The sequence below is a fragment of the Verruconis gallopava genome, assembly GCF_000836295.1.
Source record: "Verruconis gallopava strain CBS 43764 unplaced genomic scaffold supercont1.28, whole genome shotgun sequence".
In the NCBI taxonomy this organism is placed as follows: Eukaryota; Fungi; Ascomycota; class Dothideomycetes; order Venturiales; family Sympoventuriaceae; genus Verruconis; species Verruconis gallopava.
This window is the reverse complement of record NW_015622164.1, coordinates 31,457-58,839: the sequence shown is the minus strand read 5'-3', so window position 1 is coordinate 58,839 and position 27,383 is coordinate 31,457. Positions and strand designations below refer to the sequence as shown.

At 53.0% G+C, this 27,383-nt stretch overlaps 10 protein-coding genes across 11 annotated transcripts; 6 read left to right on the top strand and 4 right to left on the bottom strand.

Annotated features, from left to right (window-relative positions):
* The first annotated feature begins 34 nt into the window (after positions 1 to 34).
* PV09_07252 (uncharacterized protein) lies at positions 35 to 2,529 on the top strand. Its single transcript, XM_016360997.1, has one exon. The coding sequence runs from the start codon at positions 99 to 101 to the stop codon at positions 2,361 to 2,363; it is 2,265 nt and encodes a 754-aa protein (XP_016211073.1). The 5' UTR covers positions 35 to 98; the 3' UTR covers positions 2,364 to 2,529.
* A 1,069-nt stretch (positions 2,530 to 3,598) lies between these two features.
* On the top strand, positions 3,599 to 6,096 carry PV09_07251 (uncharacterized protein). The gene is made up of 2 exons (XM_016360996.1): positions 3,599 to 5,649; positions 5,705 to 6,096. Exon 1 carries the CDS (start codon positions 3,606 to 3,608, stop codon positions 5,211 to 5,213), a length of 1,608 nt encoding a protein of 535 aa, XP_016211072.1. The 5' UTR covers positions 3,599 to 3,605; the 3' UTR covers positions 5,214 to 5,649; positions 5,705 to 6,096.
* PV09_07250 (uncharacterized protein) lies at positions 5,957 to 7,259 on the bottom strand. The gene is made up of 2 exons (XM_016360995.1): positions 6,607 to 7,259; positions 5,957 to 6,545 (listed from the first exon to the last, which is right to left on the bottom strand). Exons 1-2 carry the CDS (start codon positions 7,053 to 7,055, stop codon positions 6,104 to 6,106), a joined length of 891 nt encoding a protein of 296 aa, XP_016211071.1. The 5' UTR covers positions 7,056 to 7,259; the 3' UTR covers positions 5,957 to 6,103.
* Positions 7,260 to 7,298: 39 nt separating this feature from the next.
* Positions 7,299 to 8,775, top strand: PV09_07249 (uncharacterized protein). The gene has a single exon (XM_016360994.1). The coding sequence runs from the start codon at positions 7,700 to 7,702 to the stop codon at positions 8,384 to 8,386; it is 687 nt and encodes a 228-aa protein (XP_016211070.1). The 5' UTR covers positions 7,299 to 7,699; the 3' UTR covers positions 8,387 to 8,775.
* PV09_07248 (uncharacterized protein) lies at positions 8,502 to 10,449 on the bottom strand. Its single transcript, XM_016360993.1, has 2 exons — positions 9,030 to 10,449; positions 8,502 to 8,940 (listed from the first exon to the last, which is right to left on the bottom strand). Exons 1-2 carry the CDS (start codon positions 10,094 to 10,096, stop codon positions 8,817 to 8,819), a joined length of 1,191 nt encoding a protein of 396 aa, XP_016211069.1. The 5' UTR covers positions 10,097 to 10,449; the 3' UTR covers positions 8,502 to 8,816.
* A 1,093-nt stretch (positions 10,450 to 11,542) lies between these two features.
* PV09_07247 lies at positions 11,543 to 14,377 on the top strand. Of its 2 annotated transcripts, XM_016360991.1 has the most exons (4): positions 11,543 to 12,809; positions 12,863 to 12,939; positions 12,995 to 13,753; positions 13,813 to 14,377. In XM_016360991.1, the coding sequence occupies exons 1-4, from the start codon at positions 12,364 to 12,366 to the stop codon at positions 14,298 to 14,300; spliced, it is 1,770 nt and encodes a 589-aa protein (XP_016211067.1). In that variant the 5' UTR covers positions 11,543 to 12,363; the 3' UTR covers positions 14,301 to 14,377. The 2 variants fall into 2 exon arrangements, with proteins under 2 accessions (XP_016211067.1, XP_016211068.1); XM_016360992.1 differs by having other exon boundaries at positions 11,543 to 12,939.
* An 823-nt stretch (positions 14,378 to 15,200) lies between these two features.
* PV09_07246 (uncharacterized protein) lies at positions 15,201 to 16,380 on the top strand. The gene is made up of 2 exons (XM_016360990.1): positions 15,201 to 15,785; positions 15,876 to 16,380. The coding sequence occupies exons 1-2, from the start codon at positions 15,326 to 15,328 to the stop codon at positions 15,983 to 15,985; spliced, it is 570 nt and encodes a 189-aa protein (XP_016211066.1). The 5' UTR covers positions 15,201 to 15,325; the 3' UTR covers positions 15,986 to 16,380.
* PV09_07245 (V-type proton ATPase subunit B) lies at positions 16,049 to 18,525 on the bottom strand. The gene is made up of 8 exons (XM_016360989.1): positions 18,264 to 18,525; positions 18,085 to 18,169; positions 18,004 to 18,023; positions 17,918 to 17,953; positions 17,694 to 17,855; positions 17,312 to 17,628; positions 16,979 to 17,253; positions 16,049 to 16,887 (listed from the first exon to the last, which is right to left on the bottom strand). Exons 1-8 carry the CDS (start codon positions 18,363 to 18,365, stop codon positions 16,358 to 16,360), a joined length of 1,527 nt encoding a protein of 508 aa, XP_016211065.1. The 5' UTR covers positions 18,366 to 18,525; the 3' UTR covers positions 16,049 to 16,357.
* A 794-nt stretch (positions 18,526 to 19,319) lies between these two features.
* Positions 19,320 to 23,713, top strand: PV09_07244 (uncharacterized protein). Its single transcript, XM_016360988.1, has 4 exons — positions 19,320 to 19,984; positions 20,195 to 21,604; positions 21,672 to 22,238; positions 22,313 to 23,713. Exons 2-4 carry the CDS (start codon positions 20,531 to 20,533, stop codon positions 22,814 to 22,816), a joined length of 2,145 nt encoding a protein of 714 aa, XP_016211064.1. The 5' UTR covers positions 19,320 to 19,984; positions 20,195 to 20,530; the 3' UTR covers positions 22,817 to 23,713.
* A 473-nt stretch (positions 23,714 to 24,186) lies between these two features.
* Positions 24,187 to 25,838, bottom strand: PV09_07243 (uncharacterized protein). Its single transcript, XM_016360987.1, has 3 exons — positions 25,339 to 25,838; positions 25,181 to 25,280; positions 24,187 to 25,122 (listed from the first exon to the last, which is right to left on the bottom strand). Exons 1-3 carry the CDS (start codon positions 25,711 to 25,713, stop codon positions 24,701 to 24,703), a joined length of 897 nt encoding a protein of 298 aa, XP_016211063.1. The 5' UTR covers positions 25,714 to 25,838; the 3' UTR covers positions 24,187 to 24,700.
* Between the last annotated feature and the right edge of the window lie 1,545 nt (positions 25,839 to 27,383).

The following is a 27,383-nucleotide window of genomic DNA, read 5'->3' as shown; positions in this document are numbered from 1 at the left end:
GTTTCCCACTCTTCCCCGTTCGACTGCACGAACGATTTGGGAGATGCGATGACGGTTCAACAGCAAAAAAAGTTCTTCTTTGGTATCCAAACACTGCCATGGCTCATATAATACCGAATCCGTTCAAACGCCATGAAGGTGCCGCAGGCCAGGAGCCCAAAGGACAACAGCAGGATGCATCGCTCACGACCATCCTCGCCACGCGAGCTCAGCGTGCCGATTTTACGCTGCTTTTACACTCATGCACGGCATCAATGCGCAAGATCATTACCGACACGTTCGACCCACGCTACTCTGGCCTTCCATCAGATGCGCGCTTCGACAATGCCTTGTCGCACGGTAAAGACCTTGATCTTTCCAAGGTGGATGTTGAGGAGCTGGACAAGCAGCGCAAAGCGGCCGAAGATCGCATCAAGGAACTGAGCAAGGAGGAGATGCAGGCGCTAAAAAGGGAGGCCCTATCGTTCTTCGACAAATGGCAGGAGAGTGTACTGGGCAGAGTCGGGCAGGTGTTGAACGCAACAGATGAAAAGAACGAGGCGCAGGCCAGTCCTAAGATGGAGGACGCGCAGCAGGTGGGCGAGAACATGTTGGACGAGAATTTGGAGGCGCCCAAGTCCTCCGACACGAAAATCAGCGAGGGCGACATCAAGACGGACAAGGAGAGAGCAGGCGACCAGCCGTACGACGATGGCGGCGTAGACAAGGCCATCAAGTCCATCTACAGGCCGATAGATACTCCCCTCCTTGAACTAGACATTGAAAAGAGGCGCCTGGTCCTTCATTCGGTCATGCTTCTACTTTTGAGTCTGGAGCACTACAGTGCCCACTCACATGTTTTGCTGCTTTATTTGGCGAGCAGCCTTCAGGTGCCGGTTGCTTGGCTCACTGAAGACGAGGGAAACGTGGCACGCGGTCTTCTCAAGGCGGCAGAAAACATGAATGCCGACAAGGAGACGAAGAAGAAGGCGGAAGAGAACGCGTCAAGTCGGAAGTGGAAGGTCGGGCTGGCCAGTGTGGCTGGAGCCGCAGTCATTGGCATCACAGGCGGGCTTGCCGCACCACTTGTCGCGGCGGGCATTGGGACGGTCATGGGTGGGTTGGGTCTTGCTGAAACGGCGGCGGCCGTATATCTCGGCTCCGTGGCAAGCAGCGCGATGGTCGTCGGCGGCTTGTTCGGCGCCTACGGTGGACGCATGACGGGCAAGATGATGGATGAATACGCAAAGGAAGTCGAGGATTTTGGATTCGTTCCCATTCACAAGTGGTCAAAACCACGAAAGATTGAGAAGGAGTACAGGCGTCTGCGCGTCGCGATTGGTATCTCGGGATGGCTGACGGAGAAGGAGGACGTTGTCAAGCCGTGGCGTGTGCTCTCCCCGAGTATCGAAGGCTTCGCTCTCAAGTACGAGATGGAGTCCCTTCTCAAATTGGGCAACGCCATCACGGGGATCTTGAAAACGCAGGCGTGGACCGTGGCCAAGCATCAGATCATCAAGCGCACCCTTTTCGCCGCGTTGTTGGAAGGCATGTGGCCGCTGGCTCTGCTGAAGGTGTCGCACATCGTGGACAACCCTTTTAGCGTCGCGATGGCGCGCAGCGACAAAGCTGGCAAAGTTCTGGCGGATGCGCTGATTAACCGGGCACAGGGCGAAAGACCCGTCAGCCTGGTCGGTTATTCTTTGGGGGCACGTGTGATATATCGATGTCTGCTCACTCTCGCTGAACGGAGGGCCTTTGGACTTGTAGAAAACGTGGTCCTACTTGGCTGTCCCGCCACGTCCGATTCGATTGAGTTTAGAAAAATGCGTTCGGTGGTATGCGGGAGGCTTGTCAACGTTTATTCGGAGAACGACTACATCTTGGGCTTTCTGTATCGAGCCACAGCTGCCAAGTATGGTGTCGCAGGTCTCAACAAGGCAGAATTCGTCAAGGGCGTGGAAAATGTCGACGTGTCCGACATTGTCAGCGGGCATTTGCGTTACAGATACCTTACAGGCGCCATTTTGAAGCGAATCGGCTTTGAGGACGTCGATCTGGAGGAAGTGGCTCTCGAAGAAGACGAACTTGCCGCCATTGAAGCCATTGAAGAGAAAGAAGCCAAGGAGCATAGGAAGAAGTATGCAGAGGATGGCAAGGATGCGGATAAGGAGGCAGAGGAGGTGGAGAAAGAAGTAGAACATAAAAACAAAGCGAGCATGCTGGACTGGGCAACAGCAAAGTTGAGCCTAGGGAGTGAAAAGGCAATGGCGTATTGGGGAAGTTTGGGCAGTAAGGAAGAGGGCGAAAAGACTGATAAGAAGGAGGGATCAGGAGAGGATACGACGAATGATGCTATGAGAAATGAAAAGCCGCAAGAATAAATATATACGATACATGGTGTTCAAGGCAAGAAAAGGATATGATCACGGCCGTCTAGAATGTTGATAGAGGCTCAAGCTGGAAAGCGAGTGCCTGTCTTGTGAAGTTTACTACACTGTACATCATTCGCAGACACTGCCGAAAAAAAATAAAGAGCCTCAATATACGGGCGATGTGGTGTTCGTAAACACACTAGAAGCCAGTGAAACTATGCCCGCTGCTTATCGTCGTAACCGCTCTGGATAGCTGGCGCAGCTTTTACAACGGAACAAACAATTGAAATCGCCGACGCAAACTCTACAGTGAAGAGGGGAAGAGAAACCGACGCCCAAATGTATACTGAGGCGAGCACCAAGAGTAGCCGCAATCTTTGCGCCACGAATTGTTGAAGGACGAGCCGAAACTGTCGTTGGGCCTGTCCCGCTGCAGAGCCCTATGTGCCAGCATACAGTTTGGATTGCTTGACACTTTTGTCAGCGCATTTGCGCATCAGGACGTAGTTCTAGACGCATAACAGAAAGAATCATTTTGGATGCAACCAGCGCTTTTCGAGGCTCCCGGCGACGCACTTGGCCTCGAGGCAGCAACATGCAAAAAGGGATGCCATCTGGAGACGCGCAAAATTTCGCTTACTCGGCGAACTCGACCGGTTGAGAGATGACAACGGCGGATTACGCGGCGACAACGGTGGTGGAATGGTTTGACGCTTCGCTGAAACGCCGGAGATGCCACGGCAAACGAAGAGCTAATCTGATGATCATCACCAGGCACAAGAGGCACTTGTACGTGCGCCCATCTCGAGTGGTGACTTTGAGGAAAAAACAGTTCAGGTCCACCTTGCCATGGGCACCGGTAAAAGCGTCATCGTCCGGAGACTGAACTGCAAGCACAGCACGAGAATACGCCTAAGGAGACAGAAACTGTCTTCGACCGTAGCCCGGCAATTCCGATCTTCTTTGGACCTTGGCATTACCACTCTCAGCCGGTCGACTGTGGGGGCGCGATACCGCCCATATCAAGCTGGTCGCTAAGTTCCTCAGCCTAGTCGTGGGACGCGTATGCTCAGGTTGGGTGTCTGATCTTGTCCACGCAACTATTACTTTTGCGCGAGGTATCATCCAAACGTCTGCCTGACAGTTCATCTTTTCTTGCGTGCTCAATCCGTTCCGTCGACCTTGATTTTTTTTTTTTTTCTTTTTTTTCGTCTTGATTTTGCTTTCGGTCTGATCTACAATTACTTCGACATGCGAATCTCTCCTTGGGAACTGCTTTTACTGGTCAACGCTGGTAAGCTGGAACCAGCAGGCTCCCCAGGCGCTGGTCGTGGCATTTCAGAGGGAGAGCACCCTTCGTATCGTAATGCCTTTCATATCTTCAATGCTATACATAGTTCTATGCGACAATGGGGCTCATCGCTAAATCACAATGGCATGTCCTTTTTCCCTGCGCTGGTTCCAGCGGGCACGGAGCTGTATCACGGCACCGGCGAGTCAAATCCTATAGAGGGAATGGAATGGCTGGCCTTCGAACCAGAACATGCCCAAAACTTCGCCCGTCGGCGGCCTGGCCGACATCCGGGAGGCGGGCCTGGACGAGGTCCTCCCCCACCTCCACACCGTGCCAGCGAGGAGCAGCGACCGCTTGGTTCGCGGACGGATGACAGACAACCACTGCCTTGGGCTTCGCCTAAACCTGGCCGGCGTGACGACGGCGAATCTGGATTCTTGCATACGTATCTGGCGAAAAGGGACTTGCAACTGTTGTATATTGACGGCATGTCCGCAGGCAAGACCTCCAATGGTACGCTCGACACGCAGGACTACATACTGCTAAACAATACCCTTCCACACCAAGGCATGTGGGAATACGAGCGGGCCCAAGGGATGTGTAACATCTCTCGCGACGAGTGGGGCGGCCGCGTCGACGGGTTTCTGAGAATGGAGGCCGGATTCGAGATCATCTTATGCGATTTCCAACGTGACTTGGAGGTAAAGAGTATCGCAAGGGCGTACGGGGAGTGTAAAAACTGCGACGACGAAAATGAAGGCATGATGGGCGGCGGTCTGAGGTACCTCCGAGCTGTAGCTGACCGATATCACGACATTGGTGGCGAGCGGGTGAAGATCAACTACGAAAAGATGACGACCGTGTACGCGCTTGACGTCGACCTGTTCTCGTCCGGCGAGCGAGGCCCAAGACTCAAAAATGTGTCCGCACATGATCTTGCCATGATCAGGAGACAGGTTGATCGAATGGTCCTGAGCGACCCTAACCCTTTCACACACCGTGGGAGGAACTGGCAAGCCGTCGCCGACATGATCGTCACGCGATTCGCAACTCGGCTCAAGTTTTTGGCGATGCCAGACGTGTCAGGCGATGAGCAAAGGCTGAACAGCGAGCTCAATGCGCTGCTATCGCCGTTCATAGACTATGACAAGCGGTCATTTATGGACGAGACCTCTCGCTGTGCGTCTCATTTCACTCCGTCTCACGGGATCCACTCGTCGCTCGCTGCACATACCGTCTCGTACGTTTCACACTACATCTGCCACAAGCTTGTCTCTACCCAGTACGGCGACGTAGCAAACAGTCTGGTTGCCAAGCAGGACATCATTGCGGACTTGATTGAAACGCTCAACTGGACGACGTGGAAAGAGTGTGGAACGTGCGCGTATGACGAGATCTGTTCCATCCCCATTTGGCCGTTTGGAAGTGAACAAGACTGGATCACTCCAACATGTAGGAACTCAACCTCGATCAAAGAACAAAGAGGATATTGGGGATTCAACAGAGGATTTCCGGGCGGACCACCTCCTGACAAGGACGAAGATTTCAGCCAGCCATTGGCGTGAACTTCGGAGTCTGGCGAATTCGTACTTCTTTTTCATTTCAACACGAGACAGCATGTGCACCATGTACGCTTTCTTCTGAACCAGATTGCACGGCCGACTCTGAATGCAGTGTCGGCAAAAGAGTGTGCAAGCATCACTCATTATGCAGTGCTGGATGTCGATGAATCGTCTGCTCTCGAGCAAGAATACTTTTGACACACTGCGTCACTCATTGGGGGTGCGATGAGAGATAAGATCCATACTGCATGTCGTGCGACTGCCTCGAAGAGATTTACACACACACCAGCCCGGGAATATCAACGCCGGGTTTCGTTCTGGATCAACTGTAGAGCCTCAAGTAATTCAGCCATGAGGGGAAGAAGAAGAAGAGGAGGAAGAAGAGGAGGAAGAAGAGGAAGATAGTGGCAATGATTTGAGAGACGACGTCCATGGCGAGGTATCCCTCTCTGAACTGGAAGGAATAGTGACTGTCTCTGATCATGATAAACCAGCCCAACCATGGAACAATCGGTGCCCAATGTTTTAAATAGACGTCCCAGCGAGTGTCGTAACTATGCATGCGAATAATACATGTCCGTTAGACTGCGGTTGAACAGTGAAGGACTTGTTATAGGGTTCAGATTAAACTAACTGGGGTATTCTTCCTAAGCACAATTTTTTTTGGTCAGTAAATCATGGAGAGAATGCAGAACCTTAGCTTGGGCCATGTTTTGCGTTTGGGTTTCTGTTGATGCGAGTGCTCGGATGGTTTTGGTAATTACGGAAGTGCTCGCGGAATGGCTCGCTCTGCACATTCTATTTTTCAGATACTATTCGCACTAGCTCTACGCAAGTTTTTGCTTGGGGGGTATCACAATAAAATCTAACACGCGTTCGCCTTCCCTTGGTCTTCACCTGAACAGCCTTCTACCACCCATCTTCGCCGCAGTCCTTTCTTTGCCGCTCAAACTCACGCCCATGAAGCCACCGGCTCCACCAACCCTATCCTTCTTTATCCTTCGTAGAGCTTCCCTGAGGTGATCAGGCGTGAGCGGGCCTCTCCATTCCGGCTTCGTCCTCTCCTTCAACGTTGCGTCATTCGGAATGGGGGTTCCATCTGGGAATTTGTCGTCGGCAGCCTGCCATTCCGTCTGCACGCGTCGCGCGGTGTCTATAAGCTCGCCTAGGAAGACTTTTGTGTATGAGGAGATGGTGAGGACGACACTGGATGGCACGGATTGCGAGAGGGTGTGGTTGGCGAGCTTGCGGATGCGCGGGAGGATGGTACGGCCGACATGCAGGAAGTTGGCATACACATGGGCACGCGCGGGGTCGAAGGAAGCTGTGAGTATTCTATGCGTGAAAGCAGTGTCAGTCGCATTGTAATTTTGATGTCACTCTGCCGAGGGCATACCTCAGCGCCTCTGCCTCCTTCTCACGCTCTTCGGCGTCGGCCTCGTCTCCTTGGAGATTATCTTGCACGTCACCATCGTCATCCTCGTCATCCACCTCATCTTCGGGACCGATGCCGTCTACAGCGCTTGCTGACACTGCGCGACTCGTCCCGTTCACTCGTGAACCCGTGCCAATGACGCTGCCACTCTTTCCACGTCTGCCTCGCTTCCCGCCGACACCGCTGATGACACTGGAAGTTCCGACTGCTGCCGAGTCGGCCGACGGTGATCGTGCATCTCGTGGTAGCTCCTCTGGTGGGAACGACGTCTGGCGCAGATGTGATGGCCCTGCAGTGGATGGCTTCCGTCGTTTCGATGAGGACATCTGCGCAGGCAGCGAGGGACGCTTGCGTGATATAGGCGTACCGGTGCCAGGCGGCGATCCTGCAAAAGGGGGAGAGGTGGCCATTTTGTGTGTTCTGATGGACTTGTTCGTCGATGATCAGTGTTCGACTTAAGGGTAGTTGATCACGACGGTCAATCGGTGCGGTCGATTAAATCACGTGAGAATGCGTTTAACTTATCTGCACCGCATCACGCGTAGCACGATAGTGGATAACGCATTGACTTGTTGAGTGAAGGTTTAGGTACTAGGACCTGGTTTTTTATAGCGTTCAGACGCATGTAGCAAGACTAAAGATATTTTTCCTCAAGACACTCCACATAAATTCTGTAGGTCCAAGTTTGGGCTCTGACCTCCAGTCCCTGCGTCGGACGGACAACACATCACCACGTCAAGATTTCTCCTCATTATGGGCAGTTTCTCGTCCCATCTCACAGAGTAGGACCTCCGCTTCTCACAAGAGTGTCCGAATGCTTCACTGAGTTGCTAATTGATCGGTCGATTTAATCCTTCTGCTTGGCGGCACGCGAATGCGCATGGCAAAATATGATGCGTCTTAAAACGTGGGTGTTTCTTGACCCAAGTTTACGGTTGCTTTGACATCACCTAAGCCGGTCTATTCTCGACTTCTGTGCCCAGGCTTTCTGGCCCATCTACTAGAACTCATATATTGCCCTGTAATTCGTGCTGTTGTCGTCGCCGTTGTGCTCATGTCTAGCCTGGCGAATCGTTCAATTCGAGAGCCGCGCTCCCGCCTGGCCGTGGGCGCGAGCAGCAGCAAAAAGCCTTCGGGCAGTTCCTCATTCATGTCATCGTCGCCACTTCGAGCCAGGGGCTCCCATGGCACAGAGACGTTGTGTCTGCCGGACCGCCCAGCCGAAGAACAGCAGCGCATACACAAAGCGTCCATCATGCGCGAGGAGAACGAGCTGCTTATCTGGACCAGTCTCGACCGTAACGAGTCGATTCCCCAGACAAAACTTCACTACGAGCGCGACATGCTGTTCATTGACTCGGATCCCGAAGAATCTCAGGACATGTGCCCCGACGATGACGAATCTGGCGGTAGCGGTAGCGTGGAGTGGGAAGAGTCTCTAGACTGGGACGAGGAAGATCACCAGCGTATGAGGCCAGGAGTGGTGTTTGGCCCCGACGGATGGTGGGATCCCAAGGTCCACAAGAGTGCCCACGACAGACTTGAGCAAGAGAAGGAAATGAAAGCGAGAGAGCGGTTGTGGAGTGAAAGGATCAAGGAAGACGATGGTTCACCCGCCCTGAGCCCCAGAAACAGACGAAAGAGCTCGGGTTTCAGCGGTAGCAGCAGTCCTGGTGGGATGCCGGTTCATAGGCGAGCGTCGGGCGGAAAAAGAGCTTTTGGGATGCTAGGCAGCTCCTAGAGACGGCGTGCGAAGGTCTCGCACAGGGCAGCGGACCGCTCGATCCGGTTGTCATCTGGAATCATCACTGCAAGAAGGCATGTTGTCAAGGCACATGGTCAGGTTGGTGATTGATCGATGCATCCGGCCTTCGTCATGACGGGCCCGAATATTTAGATCTATTTCCTGATTCAATTCTAACGTAGACCATCATTGCAGAAAACCGGCGGCAAAAATCAGTGTAGCTTCAGGGCAGCAGCAGACGCCCTCGCACTCGCCTCCGCCAGCTCCTGCTCGCTGGGCATGTTCACGATAAGAAGATAAGCTACGTTCTCTTGCAGCGCCTTCCTTATGATCCCGCCTTGCCCGCGTTGCTTGACAGGCCTTCCCCTTCGCAGGGCTCGCAGTTCCCGTCTTGCTTGCCGCCTTTGCTGTCTTCCCTCATGAGGGTTCACCGCACCGCCCGTGATGAGCGAGATGATGCTACCGCTGTTGGCCGGATGATTTGGATCCGCAAAGCGAGATTTGAAGTGAACAGGCTGGCCGGCCAGAGCGCTGTTGGGGTTTTCTTTTTGCTGCGGGGGAATTTCGTAAGCTTTATTTTCTTATTTTTTGTGGTCCAGAAATTCACTGTGGTCAAAAACGAGACAAGGGAAAGACGTACATATTTAGCCTGCGCTCGTCTGTCTCCGTAATCTCCCATAAAGCTCTCGAATTTTTCCACTTGCTCTTCTGCTGCTCTGTCTCGCATTTGCTTGCGTCCTCGATGGATGGATACACCAGTGGGGCTACGTCACCGATGTCAAGTTCGCCGGAGTTTGTTCCACTTGTGCTGCGCAGCTTGCTAGCTTTGTCCTTCCACGCTGAGCCGCTTGGCTTGTGATACCTCGCAATGCTAGCTGCAGGATCGAAATCGCCTAGTTCGACTGCCTTTTGAGCATCGGGCTTGTAAGCCACGACGAGAGCGAATAGTCCACGTGGCTTGAACAGCTTTTCGTTCATTTCGTCAAGGAAGGTATTCGCGCGATACCGTCGCTGAACCTCGATCGCTGCTCCAGCACTGACCTGAACAGCGGTGGAGACAATCTGCGTGATCATCTCCGGCACGAAGCCTGCAACGGTCGAAGCTAGAAAGACAACCATCAATCCCTTGGAGGCTTGGCTTGCGAGGTGAAAGTTCTTCAAGAACATGAGAAAGGTGTTTTCATCAATGGCGCAGTCGTTCAAGATTGGCGCGTATGCGCGGACAAAGCCTCTGGATTTGGTTCGCGGCCGACGTTGCGGAATCACTACAGGCACAGGGAGAGCCAACCTTCTTGTTGAGAGTGATGGTGCGATGCGGAGAACTTCTGCAACGAGCTTGCTTCCATCTTCACCGGCTTCTTGGTCCTCGTATGCTGGAGGATCAATCGCCTCAGCTGCCTCGTCCAGTCGCCATTGCTCTTCCAATTCGTCTACCGAGTCGGAGTCGCTGTCGTCCACGGGCTCTGCTTTGCCGGCGTCGATGAGCTGCTGAGCATGTTCTTCGCTAGTCTCGACATATGCTGGTGGCGTCTCATGTGATATGTCCTCGGGGTGTGATTGTCGTGGTGATGACGAGCTTGCCTCAGCAGTGTTGCCACTATTCGAGCCAACCGCGCGAGCCTTGTTCTCCTGGTGTGTAAGGTATGATTCACGCGCGACGCCTATTCCTGCTCCAACGAGCTTGACGACTCTGTTGACTATGGGCATTGCGTTTTTGACAACCAAACAGATTCAATTGTGAAAATTTCTCGACTTTCGGATGTGCTTTTAAAGTTCTGGGAATGTGCTTGCTCATACGGCGTGGGCTGTTATAGTGCTTATTCAACCATGCTGGTGCCTTGACTTTACGTCCGAAACTATCCAAGACTGTCGAGCTCCCTAAGCTCTCCCTGAGACGCCCTGCAGGTCTCTTGGTTGCTTGCGGTTTCGCGACGTGAAAAATAGGAATTGTTGGGGCATTTTGTCCAGGAAACGTCTGCTCAATGCGAAAGTATCCAGAGTGCTCTCGAGATAAAACTCAAATCGCAAAACGATGCTTGAAACCAATCCATCGAGAAATTCTTTGCAAGCCGCTGGGTATGATGTCCATCTGCATGACCCTGTCCTCTGTAAGACGGAAGATAAGTTACGTCCCGGTTCCTCCAAAATTTTGGGGGCTTAGATCAGAATTCAGGCAACAGCTTTCACGCGTTGCGCATTACGGCAAAATGGTGGCCAATTGGGAGGTACAAGAAGGGATATATACCTGGCAGACAACTCAGAGCTGCTTTGGCGAAGTCTTCCTCTTTCCCAGCATTGCATTTGGCTATCGAGCTACCTAACCCCCGAGAAGGCTCTGAAGAGGCCTAAGAGGGGTGAGGATGGTTAAATATAGGCTGCGCTTAATTGATCAATTGCAACCTTTTTCATCAAACATTGAACGTATAACTTGTGCACACACACACAAACACATGCCACAAGCCCTCCCACAATCCTCGAGGCGAAACGATCGACTTGATGGCCTGAGCAGATGGGAGTGGACGCTGGCGGCGGCGCTGGAGAGCAACTGTACTGGCAAGTTCCGCAGAGATGTGCCATTGACGTCAAAGGGACGGAGCCACAGATCTTTGCCTACAACGGGCCGCCCTGTCCGAATTCCCTTTTTTTCTCTTGCGCAGTTCTGTAGTGTTTCTGAATTGTGGTTTTAGGAGCCTCTCAGGTCTGACAAGGCCAGGCCTTCCGCGAGCTCATCAGCGGCTGCGTCGTGAAGAAGTAGAGGCCAATCTTTCGAAGGAAAGGCAATCTTGACCACGAGAATGTGATCGAGGACCTTTCGCTCGCAGTGAAGGGCAGCAGGTGTTTTGGCAGGTCAGAATGCCTCCATGTTCTTGGGGGGCAGAGTGCGCGGCCAGCCAGCCCGAACATGCTCCAAGCACGCCCCGAACGTGGAGAGCAGGTTGACGACGAAAATTCTCCGACTCCTCGCATTTCTATCACACGCCCATCTCGTTTGCGGGCGGCGTTGATGCCCCCTTCGGTAGCTGATCGTGAAATGGCAGGCGAGACAACTCGAGTACATCGCATGGTTACATTGGCCCTTCGACCCAGCAATCGTCCGCCGCCCGACGCGGCCCCGGATCAGAAATCAACGGCGCCCCAGGAACTCCGCGACCAGCCGAAGGCAAGCTCACTTGCCAAGCGGTCGCGTCTTCGTGATTGGACATTTGTCTCGTAAAGAGGTTATTCCCGGATGTTGGACTCTGCATCAGCGCGTGAAGATGCCAACCTGGATTTGGCAGGTCATCGTGTTCCAAGCAGAAAGCTTATCAGACCTTGGCTCGACGCCCCAAGATGCTTGTTTTCCAACCACGTTCAAGTCCCGCCACCTTCGGAGCATTGCACTAGAACGTCGTCCGAACGATCGCGTACTGAAGATGCTTCCTCGGCTCGCGCTAAGATCTGGTTCCGTGTTTTTTTTCTCTCGTTGGCGGACATTACGCGTGGTCTTCGCTCGCCTCAATGAGGACCCAGCTGGATTAGTACTTCTCCAAAGCGTGGCGTTATTTGCCGCGAAGGGCCTTTTTGCGAAGCGAAGGATCGGCAGTTCATCCCGGCCTCGGTGGCACCGCGTCTCTAACCGCTGGAACAAATGAAATCGCTTCTGACATCACCCTGGCCCGTCGCGCGTGCTTCTTCTTGGTGCTGTTCCAGAAATGATCTGCTGGTAATTGGTGGAGAGGGAGATTCGATCCGTCGCCTTCCCGGATTCTGGAAACAACACATGCCACGGCGGCGTTCTTCGATAACGTCCTTGAATGCAACCCTCCTTGCGCTCTACCGTGTGGACGGATTGACTAGCGATGGGTCCTTTGCCTGTGGTGTGGAGATCATTAGACCTTCTATTTAGAGACCGGGCCTGCTCGTGGATCCATACCCCAACTTGTGCAGCTTTTCATTTTGCTTGTGCTTGAGCAGCTCCAAAATACCGATCAACAATGGCGAAAGTAGGAGGCCTTCTCCCGGATGAGAAAGATCCTCGACTGGATGCGGCCAGCGGTCTTGGAGATGGCATGTTTGACGGCGCCATTCGCCCGCAGCACAGGAAGCTGTACGATCCCGATGTATCCTTCGAAGAGTACCACTACTATGCAAAGAGAACTCGGGAGGACCAGAGGCGTACGGCAGAGATCGCGGCGAGGGAAAAGACGAACCTCCTCAAGGTCATCTTCCCGCCAAAAACCAACAAAGTGGATCTCGACGAGAAGATGAGCAACCTGAACACCAGCAGAGCAGAGGAGCGTGCGGCGGTTAGTGACGAAGAGTGGGAAAATGCTTCGAAAGCTCTACGCAACGCGACTGCCATGGCTGTGTTCTATCTGCTCACGACAGACGTGCTTGGGCCATTTGGCTTGCCCTACGCCGTTGCAACCACTGGATGGGGGTACGTGACACACGGGCAGCTACGACGTCGTTCGGGGCTAACAGAATGTAAAGCCCAAGTGTAGCATTATACACGGTCTTCGGTGTCATGGCTGCCATTTCCGGCTCTCTGCTGTGGCTATGTTTCATGGGTGAGTAGGCCCATTTCCTACATGTTTCGAGCTTCATCGCTGAGTGCTTGACTAGGCCTGGATTCGTACCAATTCCCCGTGCGCACCTATGCAGACCTCGCGTTCCGAATCTTCGGTAGCTCGGCACGATATGTCGTCCTTGCATTCCAGGCTCTTCAACTGTTGATGAACGTGTCCATCATCTTGATCAGCAACGGCGAGGCTCTTTCACAGGCTAGCAAGTTCAAGCTGTGCTACGCCATCTGCGTCTTCGTGTGGGCAATAGCTGGCTTTGTCTTCGGCCAGATCAGGACTCTCCAGAAGTTCGGCTTCCTGGCCAACTTCGCCATTTGGATCAATCTGTTGATCATGTTCATCACCATGGGCGTCGCAGCGCACTCGCCTCCACTTTACTCGGCCTACACAGCATCGGCAGGCTACAGCATTAACCCCAACCTCGTCATGCCTAATTCTGCCGGAGTGTACCCACCTGTCCAGCACTCGGCTGGTCTGCCTGATCAGTCCAACTTCGCTGCCTCCATCAACGGGTTGATGAATGCCGTGTACGCATACAGTGGAACTCAGATTTTCATCGACTTCATGGCCGAGATGACGCATCCACGAGACTTTTTGAAGTCAATGTGGGGCTCGCAACTGTTCATTTACATCTGCTACATGTTGTACGGACTATACATGTATGGCTTCCAAGGCCAGTATGTGCAGAACCCATCGTACCTTGGAATTTCTCCGTACAACTGGTCCACTGCCGGTAACGCACTCGCCATGGTTTCTGCTCTAATTGCAGCCGCCCTCTACGGAAACGTCGGCTTAAAGGGTAAGCGAATGAGTGGTTTCTGCTCCAGACACTGTTGCAACTAGCTAAATCATTCGCAGTCATCTACAACAGCATCGGTGTCCAAATATTCAACGCCCCACCGTTGTACACTAAGAGGGGAAAGTGGATTTGGGCTGGTATCGTCCCCATCTACTGGTCCATCGCGTACGTGATTGGTGGAGCCATTCCTGCGTTCTCCGGGTTTGTGGCCCTCGTGTCCGCCGTCTGCGCGATGCAGTTCACATACTCCTTCCCGCCTCTGCTGCACATTGGCTACATGGTTCAGAAGAACGCGATGAAACCAGGCGAGGGTTTCGACCCTGCTACCGGACAAGTGAAACGAAGCGACTCGGGACTGAAGCGCATCGTGCGTGGTTTCTTTGCGAAGCACTGGTACATCAACGTGCTTAATTTGCTGTATCTCCTTGGCGCGCTCGCCTGCGCCGGACTAGGCATGTGGGCGGCTATCAAGAACATGATCTTGATCTACGCCGTGCCGCAGCTGAACGCCTTTGTATGCAAGTCTCCTCTTGATGCATCCGCGTAAAAGGGCAGTGCACATCGCATGGAAAGGTAGATGATCTTAGGGGTCTTGTGTCCTTGGTTCAGCTTTCCCTGCTCCGTCACATAGTTTATCTATAGTGGCCTATTAAAATTAAAAAAAAAAGGAATCTTTATCACTATGCTATGGGCTTCCGTATCCAGCCGCAAGCACGTAGAAATACATGTTACGTTTTTGTCCCTCCGTTAAAAACCGCAGGTTTGTGAAGACTCGAAAGACAGCACGAGTCTTTTGAGTGAGAAGATCGATGAACAACGCTTGAAGGTTCGAAAAACGTCATAACCACAACCTCCCTCCCTCTCCCCCTCTACTCCCCCAAAAAAGGAATTTCCATCGCGAGTGTCTGAATAACAAGCCGATGACACGAGACAAGTCGTCTTTGAGAATCCCCGCAGGCGGCGTCAGAGCGCGGGCTTGCTCAGGCGTTCAATTTCAGCGGAACGCTCTGACGAAACTGGGCTGGCGTATACCAAGCGGGAGTGCGACTGTCGATACATGCCTTCGGCTATACACGATACTTGATGCCACTAAGCATGAGACGGGGCACCGGGTGATTGGGATGGATCGGCTTGAAGAAACAACAGTTCCAGAATGGGCCGTCGTGCTGACGGAGGCGCTGTTGTGCGGACGTCGCGTCTGCGCAAAGGTTTGAACGGCCCCAGCTTGTGATGTCTTTCAGCTGAATTGCAAGTAGACAAGGGGAAAGAAAAAGAGAAACAAAAAAAAAAAAAATAAATAAAGACCGACTAGGCTGAGGTTTCTTGACAGCCTTTTGACGCCTTCGAAATTCTGATTGGCTGCTCAACCAGCAAGCGGGCTAAGTTTTGTTCTACACTTTGACGTGCGGGGCGCATTCACCATCTCGAGATAACAATGCCGCCCGGGCGTAGAGACACCTGCAAAGGAGCCGTGATTCCTTTTTTTTTTCTTTTCGTATTTTTTTTCCCCCCAATATTTTACTTTACTTTGCTTTATTTCTTTCTGCCCTTTGAACAGACAAGGACTCGAACATGACTCAGTGTAAGGACGTCGAGACAATGGAGGCTACTGCCGCCATCAAGTCTCTGATCTCGAGCTTCTTCGACGCGATCAATGCCGCCGACACGCAGGCGCTGCAAGCACTGTTCGTCGAGCAAGCCCACGTGGTCATAGTTCGGCAGGATCCTCCGTTGCCTCCGCCGTCGTGCCTGAACGAGTCCGTCTCCCCAAAGCATCGCTGCGAGGGTAAACCAGGACGCGAGAGTGCACCGCGCGGCGCTGGCGAGGAGACCCTGACGGTCGTGATCCGCACCTCGATCGAGAGGTTCGTAAAGCTGCTCGAAGAAGGAAAGAAGAGGAGAGAAGGCCGTCCTGTGCCCGTGATCGACGAGAAGCCCGACCTGGTCGCCACGGACATCAAGGTCGATGGGTTGTTCGGAGTGGCGTGGAGCCCATTCCAGGTGACTTTTGATGGAGTGTTACACCATTATGGTAAAATCCGTTTTATTTTTATTTTTTTTAATTTTTTTTTTTTGCGCCTATGAACGCATACTTGTTCCGATGCTGACCTACGGCACCAAGGAACTATGGTATTCACAGTCGGAAAGATGACGAGCCGGATAGGGAAGAAGGAGTGGAAAATCGAAGGCCTCACTCAGAACTATCGGCGGACTCCTGGATGGGAGAAATAATCCCATTTGAGCGCATGGCCGCTCCAGGAGACGATTTTTCTTTTGGAATTCCGCCAATACGGCCCCTGATTCATGTCTTTATCTACTTCAAGTTTGCGCTGTGCTCGTTTCATACTGAAGCCCCAGATATCCTTGCGTTGCTGGGTTGTGTTTCCGTCGCTGGACGGAAAAGGAAATAAAAACGAGTGCGCAGCGCACGAGAAAAAAAACTTGTGGCAATGTTCAAATCTCCGTCTTGCTGTGACGTGCTGCTAGGTATACGGAACATACATGGCGCCTGCAAAAAAGACCAAGTGCCCCCATATCTACAATCCTACACGTTCTAGTCATCCATGTCCAATTTAGCATCCGCGAAGAGGAGACGGGATGCGTCTAAATGTCAACCAAGTTCTCGCTTGCTTCGCCTTCGTTGTCTCTAGTGTCCTTGTTCGCCTTTCTCGTCTCCTTCTTCTCTTCCCGCTTTCGCTGATAATAGCTGTCCAACACTTTGGCTGGGATTCTGTTAAGCAGCTCCTTCGGATAAATTCTGAGAAGCTGCCATGCAAGGTCCAAGCTCTCAAATATGGTTCGTTGTTCGTACGCGCCTTGTGTGACGAACGTCTTCTCAAATTTATCTAGGAACTCCAGCGACAACTTGTCCTCTGAGGAAAGAGCCTCCTCGCCAACGACTGCCTTCATGGCAGCGGCGTCTCGACCAATGGCGTATTTAGCATATAGCTGGTTGGAGACATCGCCGTGGTCCTTCCGAGTGCGGCCTTCGCCGATGGCAGACTTCATAAGACGGGAGAGAGACGGAAGGACGTTGATTGGTGGGTATATACCCTTGTTATACAGTCCACGGTCGACAAAAATCTGTCCTTCAGTGATGTAACCTGTCAGATCGGGGATTGGGTGGGTAATGTCTGCGCTGGTGATTAGCAACCCGGAGCAAGGCTAGGTGAGAAAAGAGCGAGGTGTGAGCAGGATGAGTGCGTGAGAGGATGGGGATCGTACCATCGTTGGGCATGGTTAGAATGGGAATCTGGGTGATGGAGCCGTTGCGTCCTTCAACACGACCTGCACGCTCGTAGATGGTGGACAGATCCGTGTACATGTAACCTGGATAACCACGACGACCAGGCACTTCTTCTCGGGCGGCAGAGACCTCACGCAATGCATCGCAGTACGAGGACAGATCTGTCAAAATGACGAGGACATGTTTCTCCAGCTGGTAGGCATAGTATTCGGCCGTGGTGAGGGCAAGACGAGGGGTGATAATACGTTCAATGCTAGGAGGATGGTCAGATGGCGCTAGAGCCAAAAGGAAGACTTGCGTATGTAACTCACGTAGGATCGTTGGCCAAGTTCAGGAACAACGTGACACGCTCCATGCTGCCGTTCTCCTCGAAGTCACGGGTAAAGAATCTGCTGGTTTCCAAGTTTACACCCATAGCACCGAATACAATGGAGAAGTTTTCCTCGTGGCCGTCATGTACATCCTTTGTAGGCTTCGCGACCAGACCAGCCTGTCGGCAAATTTGGGCGGCGATTTCGTTGTGCGGAAGACCAGCGGCAGAGAAAATGGGTATCTTCTGACCACGGGCGATCGAGTTCATCGTGTCAATGGTGGAGATGCCTGTTGCAATCATCTCTTCGGGGTATACCTAGATGGACAGTCTTAGTGCTGCTCTTGCTAGCAAGACATAAGAACGATATGCGTGATTCGTACCCTGGAGTAAGGGTTGATAGGACTGCCATTGATGTCGAGGTAATCCTCTGCCAAAACCTTGGGGCCCTTGTCGATGGCTCGGCCTGAACCGTCGAAGATGCGACCCAACATGTCCTCAGACACACCCAGCTTCAAGCTGTGGCCCGAGAACTCGACCTTGGTCTGCGGAGGCTTGTTAACTGCTGAACTGGGCGGCGCGCTCACGACTCGATGCGACCACGAACCTTCTTCACGTCGATGCCAGACGTGCCTTCGAACACCTTCTCCTAGTCAGCATCCGTCCGAATGTTGCAATTGCGGGTCGATGTACCTGAACGACGGCTCTGTTTCCTGGCGCAAAAATCAGCCGGTTCGCTCTCTGTGCAATGGATCCCGGGCCACCGATACACACCTCTTGCCTCGAGGACCTGACCGGACCTCACGCTGCCGTCGGGCAGAGTCAAAGACACAATCTCATTGTACCTAGGGAATTTGACCTGAGCACCACGTGGTCAGCGAAGTGAGCTTCCACAGCGCCGGACATCTGCGTCTCGTTGCACAGTTGAGCTGGCGAGCAGATGGGGGACGTACATTTTCCAGGATGACGAGCGGGCCATTGACGCCTCCAATGGTGTTGTATCGTATCCTGGGCTTGACGGACATCATCCGTGGATCTGCACCTTCTTGTCCCATGATTGAAGAGGGAACGGTGTCTAGAGGAAGGGCGGAGGGAGCGGACAAGGCTGGCAACGGCGGCAGCGGTGGAGGTGGTAGTAGAAACAGCAGGAGTGGTGGTGGAGGAGGGCTGGGTATGGTGAGGGAAGGCAGCTTTGTCTGCGCCGAGATAGCTTGGATGCTGGAGCTTTGAACCGCGAGATCAGATTGGTCAAGGGCTTGTGCTCGCCGCAGTGGATCCCCCGCCAAACGTGCCGCGTACTGTACAGTATGAGGCTACGTACAGCACAGTACATGCACTAAGGTCTCCCGCGGAGGCGCTCATCCCTGTCAGTCGATGCGAGAGTCTGGCACTGCTGCAGTGAGCTGGTGCACGATAAGACATCGCCTCTGCGGGTTGCAGCCACTGTCTGTGTCGTTGTTGTACTCGGCGATGTGATTGCGGTGCTTGTCTGGGCCTTGCACACTTCGAGGAGGGGAGAGCAGAACGGAACAGATGCTATCCATCGTCATGCAACCTCCTCGAGCAGACCAGACCTTGGGCCTGCCGCTGTTTGGTGCACCTCGATGGCAGTCACCTCCCGCTGGGGCCACTGCTGGAGTGGAAGCAGGAGACTGTTGCTTGTGCGTTGTGCCCGTGGGCCAGGAGCCCGATGATCACCGGCGGCACCCCCCCTAAGTCCCTGTCGCGCAGGCCGGCAAAGTCGCCGCCAGCACTGGCTCTCTCCCTAAATTCTAGGCGGGTTACGGCCTGCATTTTGCGTCCCTTGCGTCCCCCTCTGCGACAGGCTCGGCCAGGCCAATGAGACGAGGGGGCTCGGTATTGTTTTCTTTTTTTTCCCTTTTCTTCTCTTTTTTTCCGCTTTGGCGCGTCGTTGGTTGCTCAAGCATCGCCGCCGCACCTCCTGCTTTCTCGTCCGCGCCGCCCATTGTGCTTGCGCCATTCCGTTGTCGCTCCCGGCCGGTTCGGGCGTTGCAAGCCGCCCACAAAGCTCCGTCCCGCCCACGCCTGCCGGCTCTCCCAAACGCACTCGCCCGGCCACCTCGCGCTGTCTCTCACACTCACCTTCTCTTTCTTTCTCTCTCTATACTCGACGCTCTCATACCCAACGTCGACCCTATCACCCCACCGCTCTCCCCGTCGCCCTCCCTTGCCTCCATCGCCCTCCCTCTCGCGACCGTCCCGTCGCATGCGCGCATTTTCTTGATCCGTCATCGTCCGACGCCCGTCTCCGCCGTCGCCCCTCGCGGCAACGCGCATGCGACAAGCCGTCGCTGTTCACGCCGACTGCACCCTTCTGGTCTCAGTGCCAGGAGTAGCGAGCGCTCTTGTCCGCGCTGCCGGCAGCCTGGTCGCCACGGGCGTTGTTTTTGTTGCTGTTGGTGGTCCTCATCATATAGTGTGAAACCTCTGAGCGCTCGGCACCCTGAGCCCGCCTTTCCCTTCCGCTCGAATGCGACGATCCTCCCTGCATATTCCCACCACGGCGAGTATCACCACCACCATCGCCACCTCGTCCACAACCACATCCACCACCGCTGCAGCCACGGCCCATCCACGCTGCTGCGAGCGCCGGCTTTGATCGCGCCGCCTCTGTCGGTCACCACCTGACTCTTTCCCAATTTTTTGTTTTCGGGTATGTTTCGCTGCTTCCGGCCACCCTTCTGATCGACAATTTGCGCGCCATTGCCCCATTGCACCCCCGTCGCGCGTTGCTGGCGCCGCTTTTCCAGCGCCGCTCTCTTTCCGCCCAGATCATCGCAACATCTACCGCTCCCCATCGTATGCGCGCGCGCATCGCCATCTACTCCTTGCCCGCCATCAAATACTGACTTTGCGCCTGCAGCAGTGCCTCGCCGCCCTGTCGCGCCAACAGCCGTGGCTCGCCTAGCGCACTAGCCCTCCCCGTGCGAGCCAGTCAGCCCGCCCGACCGCACAAGCTGAGGAAGAGATTGATGCGTACTTCGTATCATACAACTTCGCCTGCCCACGCGTTGTCCACTGGCCTCCTCTGTTTCCCGGCTAGCAAGACTGGGAAGAGGAGGACGAGCTCGCGGCTCCTCAGCGGCCCTGCTGAGACCGCGCGCCACACGTCACCGGCAACCACGACGACGACGAGGACGACCAAATCGTTAAAGATAGACGTCGCTCGCGTCATCTCCCTCAACCCAGTCTTATCAAGATGATGACCACGTTTCCTCCGCAAGGAGGCATGCCTCAACATCCGGGCATGCCTCACGGCCAACCGATGCCCGGAGGTGTGCCTCACCCTCAGGCTATGGCTGGACCTATGCAGATGCATCCCGGCGTCTCCGCTCCCCATGGACAGCAGGTCTCGCAGGCGCCCATGATGGGCATGCAGCCTGGGATGGTGCCGGGAGGACCCAGTGCGCATGCCATGTCGCACCTGGCTCCCAACGCTGGCCAGATGATGCAACAACCGGGAATGCCTCCTCAAGGCATGAACCCGCAGTTCATGCACCTCAATCAGCAACAGAGGATGATGGCCCAGCGCCAATGGGTCATGCAGCGACAAGCACAGATGGGTGCCATGCACCAACCAGGACAGCCTGGCCCCTTCAACCCACAGCAGATCGCAGCTTTGCATGCCAACGGCCAGATGGCAAACCTGCCTCCACATTTGCAGCAGCAAATAGCAAATACGCAGATGTTTCATCAGCAATCCGCCATGCAGGAGGCCGCACGTCAGCAACAGATGCAGAACACGCATGCTGCGCAGCAACAGGCACATCATATTGCCATGCAGCACGCGGCCTCGCAGAACAGCAGCCAAGGACATCCAACAACACAACCAGGACAACCAAATCAGCCGCCAATGCGACCTGCCAGCGCGACGGCGGGCACCACGGGTATGGAGGCACGACCTTCTCCTGCTGCCACAGCCGGACCTCAAAGCACTCCGCAGCCTGGAACACAGAATAGCCAAACCCCTAGCCAAACCCCGCAACAGCCACAGACCTCTGGTCCGCAGGCAGCACAGGCGCAAACGTCCTCGAGTCAACCGCAGCCGAACCAGACGCAAACCAGCACGCAGCAGCAGGCAGCTCAGGGTCAGCCGATGAATCCAGGTCAGACTCGGCCAGGCCTGCCGCAGAACATGAATCCCCAACAGATGCATGCTGCGGTGTTACGGCAGCAGGCTGTCGCTGCTGCAGCGCAGGCACAGAGCAGAGCAGCTTCTGGGCAGACGTTGTTAGCAGCCTTCAACTTTGCCAGTAAGCTAGGCGCGTTCAAGGTGAGCCAAAAATGCACCACGGGTGCGCACGTTGTACGAATCGTGATCCAAACTAACACGAGAGCAGGCGGGCCAGCAACAAAACGATTTTTCGTATTGGCAGGCGTTCGTGCAACAGCATTTCACAGACGATGCCATCTTCCGCTTGGTTCTTCCCGATCAATTAAGCGGCGACGGGAAAACTTTCCAGGTGCACGCCGCCGGCTTGGCGCGATACTTCTACACTCAATTTCAGACAGACATTGATCAGGTCCAGCTCGTCCTCGACGGCAGTTTGGAGAAGACCTTGAGCGAAACGCACACCTTGGTCATAGCCGACCGATCGCGTATGCTCTACTGGTTTCGCGACGGGACTCAGCTCGTGTGGAACGGATTTTTCACCATCCTATACAACAACAACAAAATCGAGCACCTTAACTTTGAGACGCACGAGCATGAAACCTATCTTCCCAGGACCAAGCTAGAAGAACTCTGCGTCCAAACAAGCCCAAACCAGAACCGAAGTCCGAAGTTGACCAAGACTAAGCAGCAGAAAGGCCAACAACCTTCTGAGCCTGCCTTCGACATGCGACGGCTACCGTCCACGCAGATCACTGTGTTTGGCATTCACAAGCGTCTGCAAGCGTATCTAGAGGTATGTTTCTGGTGTTGCTCTCCGAAGAGGAAGGCGGAAAGAGCCCAAATGCTGACAAGACACCCCATCCACAGCTTGCCGAAACCATGAATGCCATGGAGCCTCTCATCACTTTCTCACGTGAGCGTCCGCACCTATCTGTTCCCCAGGCTCTGTCTTTGCTCGTCGAATCGTACAATGCGAATCCACCCAACTTGCCAAATTTTCAGCAGCCCAATTCCAGCGGTCAGATTCAAGGCGCATTTCCTCCAGGAGGTGTTCAGGGCTCGCGTCCACCTGGCATGATGCAGTCTCCTGCGCTCTCAAACTCCGGACTCCCGGTGCAGGCGAATGGTGCTACCCCAAGCCCACATCAGAATAACATGGCTCCGCCGATGCAACCGAGTATGAGTCAGACAAGCCATCACAGCGGGAGTAACACAAGCCCCAACGTAGGAGGTGGGAACAAGAGGAGGCGAAGTACTGCTGCAGGTGTCAAGGGCGAAGAGGATGTGAATGGTGGCGCTGCACCCAAAGTCAAACAAAGTCCAAGAATGACTAGTGGGACCAACAACAACAAGAGGATGAAGGGAAGTTAATCGGGAGCTGAGACATCGCAGTCACCTTACTCCTTTCTCCCCCTCTACACACGTCATAGGCTTCATCCTTCTTTTGGATGTGCCTTCCACAATGTCACCCTCCATCGAAACAAAAATGCCCTTGGCAACGAAGTGCTGAATTCGTGATGCACCAGTCGCTGCGCATGTGATTTGACTTTGAGGCTCAACGAGCAGATGCGTTGTTCGCGGAAGCCCTCATCACAACCATTTTATCGCGACACGAAGCAGCAGCAGGCTCCACCTCCCAACAGGCGGGCTACCGAACCATCAACACTTTCAGGACTACCGGACTTGCAATTTTGGATACTAGGTTCAAGCGACGGCGTTGGAGACACGACACAACTTGGGAGCATTATCATTATCGTCATTTGTCATCCTCACATCATCCCGAATTTTTGGTGCAACTACGGAAGCACCGGCGGAAATCTTTCTGTACCATATCTGCATTTTGTTATATCCCTTGTTCGTCGACCGGCGAAGGTTTGGCAATTGGTTCTGATCGCGTGAGTTTCTTGAAATCATGAATACATGCTGTTTGTTCCACGGGTTTTCTGGGTGGTTGCTATCTAATGAAATGGTATTGTGGAATGGCATCGCTGCAGATGACCACTCTTCCTATTTTATATCGAGGGTATTTTTTTTTTGTTATCTTCATATTCCTTTAGTGGTGGGAGAAGAACGAAGACTGGTCATTTACGGGCACACGAGCGTCGTAGAGTGAGATGTCAGTGGCTTGCATCGTGTAGAACGTTGCGTCGTCGCGCCAGGTCTGTCTTGTCCTTGAGGTCAACGTTCGTTCAAGAAACTTTAGCAATACTTTTCAATCCAAGTACTGCCCATATGCTGCCTTGCCAATAAAGACAGGCTTTACCGTTGCGAATCTCACGCGACAACGATTACTACAATGCGCGTAGACAGACGGCCGGGTAAAGTTGCTCTCGGGCTTGATTTCATCCTGTCTGATCTTGACTAGAGCTGTATGACACAAGCAGGACACACCTTGCCTCAGCCCTGATCGTCGCGACTTTTGCTTTCTGATCACCTCGCTAGGCTCAATCGACGTAATTGAAGGCTTAGATGAAGTTTTGAGACACTCACCGGTCAAACTTTGCCCAAGTCACAATTATTCGATGACAGCATTCGTCGAGCTTAGGTGAACGGATGCGGACTTTTGTTCAGAGTTGCTGGATTTTGCTCAGAAGATCGGGATCGTCTCACCACAAGTCGCATCAGGACGGCCTTGTGCTAACACACAGATAGCGTAGATTGCAACACAGCACCGGTTCACAGGTTGGCCGGACATAGGTATATTCTGTTTTCGTCCAAACTACAGGTAACCTGAAGCCGCACTGCTCTTCCACTTCCGCTGGACCGATCATTTTGACACGGATTTCGTATCGTCGTATGCTTCAGGAAAGGTTGTATTTAACGGATAAAGATATTCCGCCACCTTAGGCCTCTGCTAATAAATAGCCGTGATATCTCTGATCTCTCTCTCAGAGCCTGATGGCTGAGCGCCGCTGAGATTTCCAAAAAGGAATTTCCCTTCTTCCAGCCAGAATGGACAGTTTTCGACCGGCGATGTGCGAAAGCTGACGGTAGTACAAGACCGGAAAGTGAAAGGGCGACGGACGGCCAAAAATTTCATCTGGAAAGGATCATATTTGCTCGAAGGAGGTCGGAACTGTTCCGAAGCGGCTTCAATTCTGCATCTTGGTCATGGTTTTGACACATAAAACACTTTTTGAAAAGAGGAAGCAGGTCATTCCAGGTACGTTGACGCAGTCAACGTGCTTGTTTGTTTGTCTACGTGAGCTTCGTTCCAGTTGGAACATCCCAAGACTAGACGCTCGTAATCACAAATCACAATTCTTTTCTCCACAAGAGGAGACCGAAGACCCTATCAACTTCAAAGAGCTCATTTGCGCCCATGAGCTGGCGGATTTTCTTGAAAAGGATCTTCACGATGTCCTCGTCTGTGCCGGCAAGGTCGGGATGCTGCTCTCGCCACCGTACGATGGGGCTGCCAGAGCCATACATGCGCTCTGCTTGTCCGAGGGTAAACTTCGCATGCCCAAGCGAGTTTCCGTGGGCGTCTGAAAAGACCGTTCTTTCAAAAGATGCTTTGTCGTATCCTTCGACGGGGGGGTCAACAGACCACGGAAGCGGTAGATGTGCGTACATGTCTCGCGCGAGGTGGCCGCCCGCTTGGCGATACGGATCTAGCTGAGTGTTGAATTCCTCAACGAGAGCGTTGATCTCTGCAGCGTGAGCTGTTTCGGGTTCTGATCGCATGGGATTAGTCGCGTCTGACGGCTCGCTCCGAGAAGACCTCGTACATACTGAGAACCGGTCGGCCAGGCGCCCATATGGCTATGGTGCCTCCTGGTCGCAGAACCTTGAGAGCAGATGCATAAAACTTCGGCAAGTCAAACCAATGAGCCTGGCTCGAGTTTCAGCAAAGTCAATTCCCCTTTATACAGGGAGCAGCATTCACTTACTGCTGTCGCAACTGTAACCATGTCAACGCTACCTTCTTCGACGCCCGGTGTCTCGTGAAGCTGTTCTGACGGTATGTTCTCAAAGGACAACTTTTCTTTCAACTCTGCCGGGATAAGATCTCGTGCCGTGTTAATCATGCCGGGACTGCCATCAAGACCAATAATTCGGTCAAAGTAAACACAGAGATCTCGGGTTGCATTGCCCGGACCACAGCCTACGTCGAGTGCGAGCTTGAATTGCCCACTCTTGGCTTTATGATATGCCAAGATATGCTCGTATAGCCTTGTCGGGTATTGATGTCCCCGACTGGCATTGTACTCCTTTGCTTGTTCTGCTGTGAAGTTACGAAACGTAGTTTCTTTACCCGAATTCATATTTCTGTTAATGAAAGGATTCTTTTGACAACTGATTGGTTCTGAATCACTCGTGACAATTATAGGAAAAATATCTTGGATCGTTTGAAGCAGGATCACTGAGAGTTCAACAGAAGTGCTTTGCTGTAAGTTAACAGAGAACTCTTAATAAAGAGCGCCTGAGGATTGCAGAAGCGGAACCGGCATGAAATTTTGCAACCGTTTCCGGCCCGGAGGGTTTTTGCTATTTTGAAATTCTCTTTTCAACGCGACAATCTGCGCCAGTTGCATGTTCAACGCCTCTAGTATGTCTTTGAATTTCAGCCCTCCTTATCTCCACAGAGTCGACGTCGCCGCAAAGCTCACCTGCAGAGACAGACATACCATACTCTGTTGAGCGTCATTCCAACGTCGATGATTGACTGATGATAAGACTCTGAACAATGTAATGAAGCAGTCTCGTCCCTTTTGCGTGTTTCCTTGCTGTCCTGTTCTTTGCCTCTCAGGTACGACCGTCTTTTCATCGTCTGTAACCATGCTTGAACCGACCAAGCTAGAGCCTAAAATGCACAAAGTCATTCGATAGATCACAGACTACACCAGTAGCATACCTTAAGCCGACATTTGGATTTACTTTGGTGTTCGCCCATAAATGGAGTCCGGTCTGTGAAGATATGTGTTGCAGTAAAAAGGCGGCTGCTCAAATACTTCCGTCCCTGTATCTTCGCTGTACAGCTGTCAAGATAAAGTCTGATAAAAACATCTGAAAGCAATGCCCTAACAACCAAGGCGTGATCTTCCTTTAAAAAGTGTGTTCTTTGCCTGATTGGTTGTCAAGTTTGGACGAGGATTTCCCTTTGAAGTTCTCCCTATGTTAAGACAAATTAATGCGGAGCTTTAGTGAAAAGGTTGGTGATTCTGTTTAACCTAAGGAAGGATTCATGACATTTATTGCTAAGCTAAGTTACTTACGTTCCTGATCCAACTCCTCCATATCACCAAATTCTTTGCTAGGTGACGTTTGAACGCAAGTACGTATCATTTGCTCACGTGTGATTTTCTTGATGCACGTGCTTGATGTGGAACTTTCCGCTCCTGGTTCTCTTGCACCGTTGAGGCTATGCGAGAGAAGTCATCCTATCTTTGGCCGGAATGACATTATTTGGGTCTGAAATTACTTCCGATGGTTCACGGCTGCTTCTCCGATCAAGCGTTCGAATCTCAGCCACAAACTTGATCATCCGTGGATCTAATCATCGCGAACTAGGATCGCTAGACCCGATAGGAACTAACTTGACGCTTTAGCCTGTTGCAAGCCACGGTCTCCGGCTATTTGAGAACGTCTATGCCGCTATAGTTGCTCAGAGTTAAAGTTTAACTGAAATTCTAAAATAGGTATGCAGGCTCGGAGAGCTGTCTGTGAGTTCTCCATTATTGGAACAATGCCAGGGAGGACGGCTGCCGCTATTGACATTATCCTGCCCAGAGACACGATGTCCGGACACACCCTTTAGCTCTTTGCCTCCGACGCTGTGTAACTTCTGCATCGTCGGAGGCAAAGAGCTAAACTCTGCATGATCTCGGCAGCTGAAACGACTCCTTGATAAGGAACTGTTACAATCGCCGGGTTCGCGATCGTTACTATTGTGAAAATTTTTCAGTCATACACGATCGTTTAGCTGTATCAGACT

Excerpts from the sequence above, each read along its gene's own strand:
- PV09_07246 (XM_016360990.1), top strand. The coding sequence starts at position 15,326 with ATGACTCAGTGTAAGGACGTCGAGACAATGGAGGCTACTGCCGCCATC. Across the intron at positions 15,786-15,875 it reads TGGAGTGTTACACCATTATG|GAACTATGGTATTCACAGTC; the intron begins GTAAAATCCGTT and ends TACGGCACCAAG.
- PV09_07247 (XM_016360991.1), top strand. The coding sequence starts at position 12,364 with ATGGCGAAAGTAGGAGGCCTTCTCCCGGATGAGAAAGATCCTCGACTG. Across the intron at positions 12,810-12,862 it reads GTTGCAACCACTGGATGGGG|CCCAAGTGTAGCATTATACA; the intron begins GTACGTGACACA and ends CAGAATGTAAAG. Across the intron at positions 12,940-12,994 it reads GCTGTGGCTATGTTTCATGG|GCCTGGATTCGTACCAATTC; the intron begins GTGAGTAGGCCC and ends GTGCTTGACTAG.
- PV09_07248 (XM_016360993.1), bottom strand. The coding sequence starts at position 10,096 with ATGCCCATAGTCAACAGAGTCGTCAAGCTCGTTGGAGCAGGAATAGGC. Across the intron at positions 8,941-9,029 it reads GACGAGCGCAGGCTAAATAT|CAAAAAGAAAACCCCAACAG; the intron begins GTACGTCTTTCC and ends ATTCCCCCGCAG.
- PV09_07251 (XM_016360996.1), top strand. The coding sequence starts at position 3,606 with ATGCGAATCTCTCCTTGGGAACTGCTTTTACTGGTCAACGCTGGTAAG.
- PV09_07250 (XM_016360995.1), bottom strand. The coding sequence starts at position 7,055 with ATGGCCACCTCTCCCCCTTTTGCAGGATCGCCGCCTGGCACCGGTACG. Across the intron at positions 6,546-6,606 it reads AAGGAGGCAGAGGCGCTGAG|AATACTCACAGCTTCCTTCG; the intron begins GTATGCCCTCGG and ends TTTCACGCATAG.
- PV09_07244 (XM_016360988.1), top strand. The coding sequence starts at position 20,531 with ATGATGACCACGTTTCCTCCGCAAGGAGGCATGCCTCAACATCCGGGC. Across the intron at positions 21,605-21,671 it reads GTAAGCTAGGCGCGTTCAAG|GCGGGCCAGCAACAAAACGA; the intron begins GTGAGCCAAAAA and ends ACACGAGAGCAG. Across the intron at positions 22,239-22,312 it reads GTCTGCAAGCGTATCTAGAG|CTTGCCGAAACCATGAATGC; the intron begins GTATGTTTCTGG and ends CCCCATCCACAG.
- PV09_07243 (XM_016360987.1), bottom strand. The coding sequence starts at position 25,713 with ATGAATTCGGGTAAAGAAACTACGTTTCGTAACTTCACAGCAGAACAA. Across the intron at positions 25,281-25,338 it reads TGGTTACAGTTGCGACAGCA|GCTCATTGGTTTGACTTGCC; the intron begins GTAAGTGAATGC and ends AACTCGAGCCAG. Across the intron at positions 25,123-25,180 it reads GCCTGGCCGACCGGTTCTCA|AACCCGAAACAGCTCACGCT; the intron begins GTATGTACGAGG and ends CCATGCGATCAG.
- PV09_07245 (XM_016360989.1), bottom strand. The coding sequence starts at position 18,365 with ATGGGACAAGAAGGTGCAGATCCACGGATGATGTCCGTCAAGCCCAGG. Across the intron at positions 17,954-18,003 it reads GAAACAGAGCCGTCGTTCAG|GTGTTCGAAGGCACGTCTGG; the intron begins GTACATCGACCC and ends GACTAGGAGAAG. Across the intron at positions 16,888-16,978 it reads TCTAACCATGCCCAACGATG|ACATTACCCACCCAATCCCC; the intron begins GTACGATCCCCA and ends TCACCAGCGCAG.
- PV09_07249 (XM_016360994.1), top strand. The coding sequence starts at position 7,700 with ATGTCTAGCCTGGCGAATCGTTCAATTCGAGAGCCGCGCTCCCGCCTG.
- PV09_07252 (XM_016360997.1), top strand. The coding sequence starts at position 99 with ATGGCTCATATAATACCGAATCCGTTCAAACGCCATGAAGGTGCCGCA.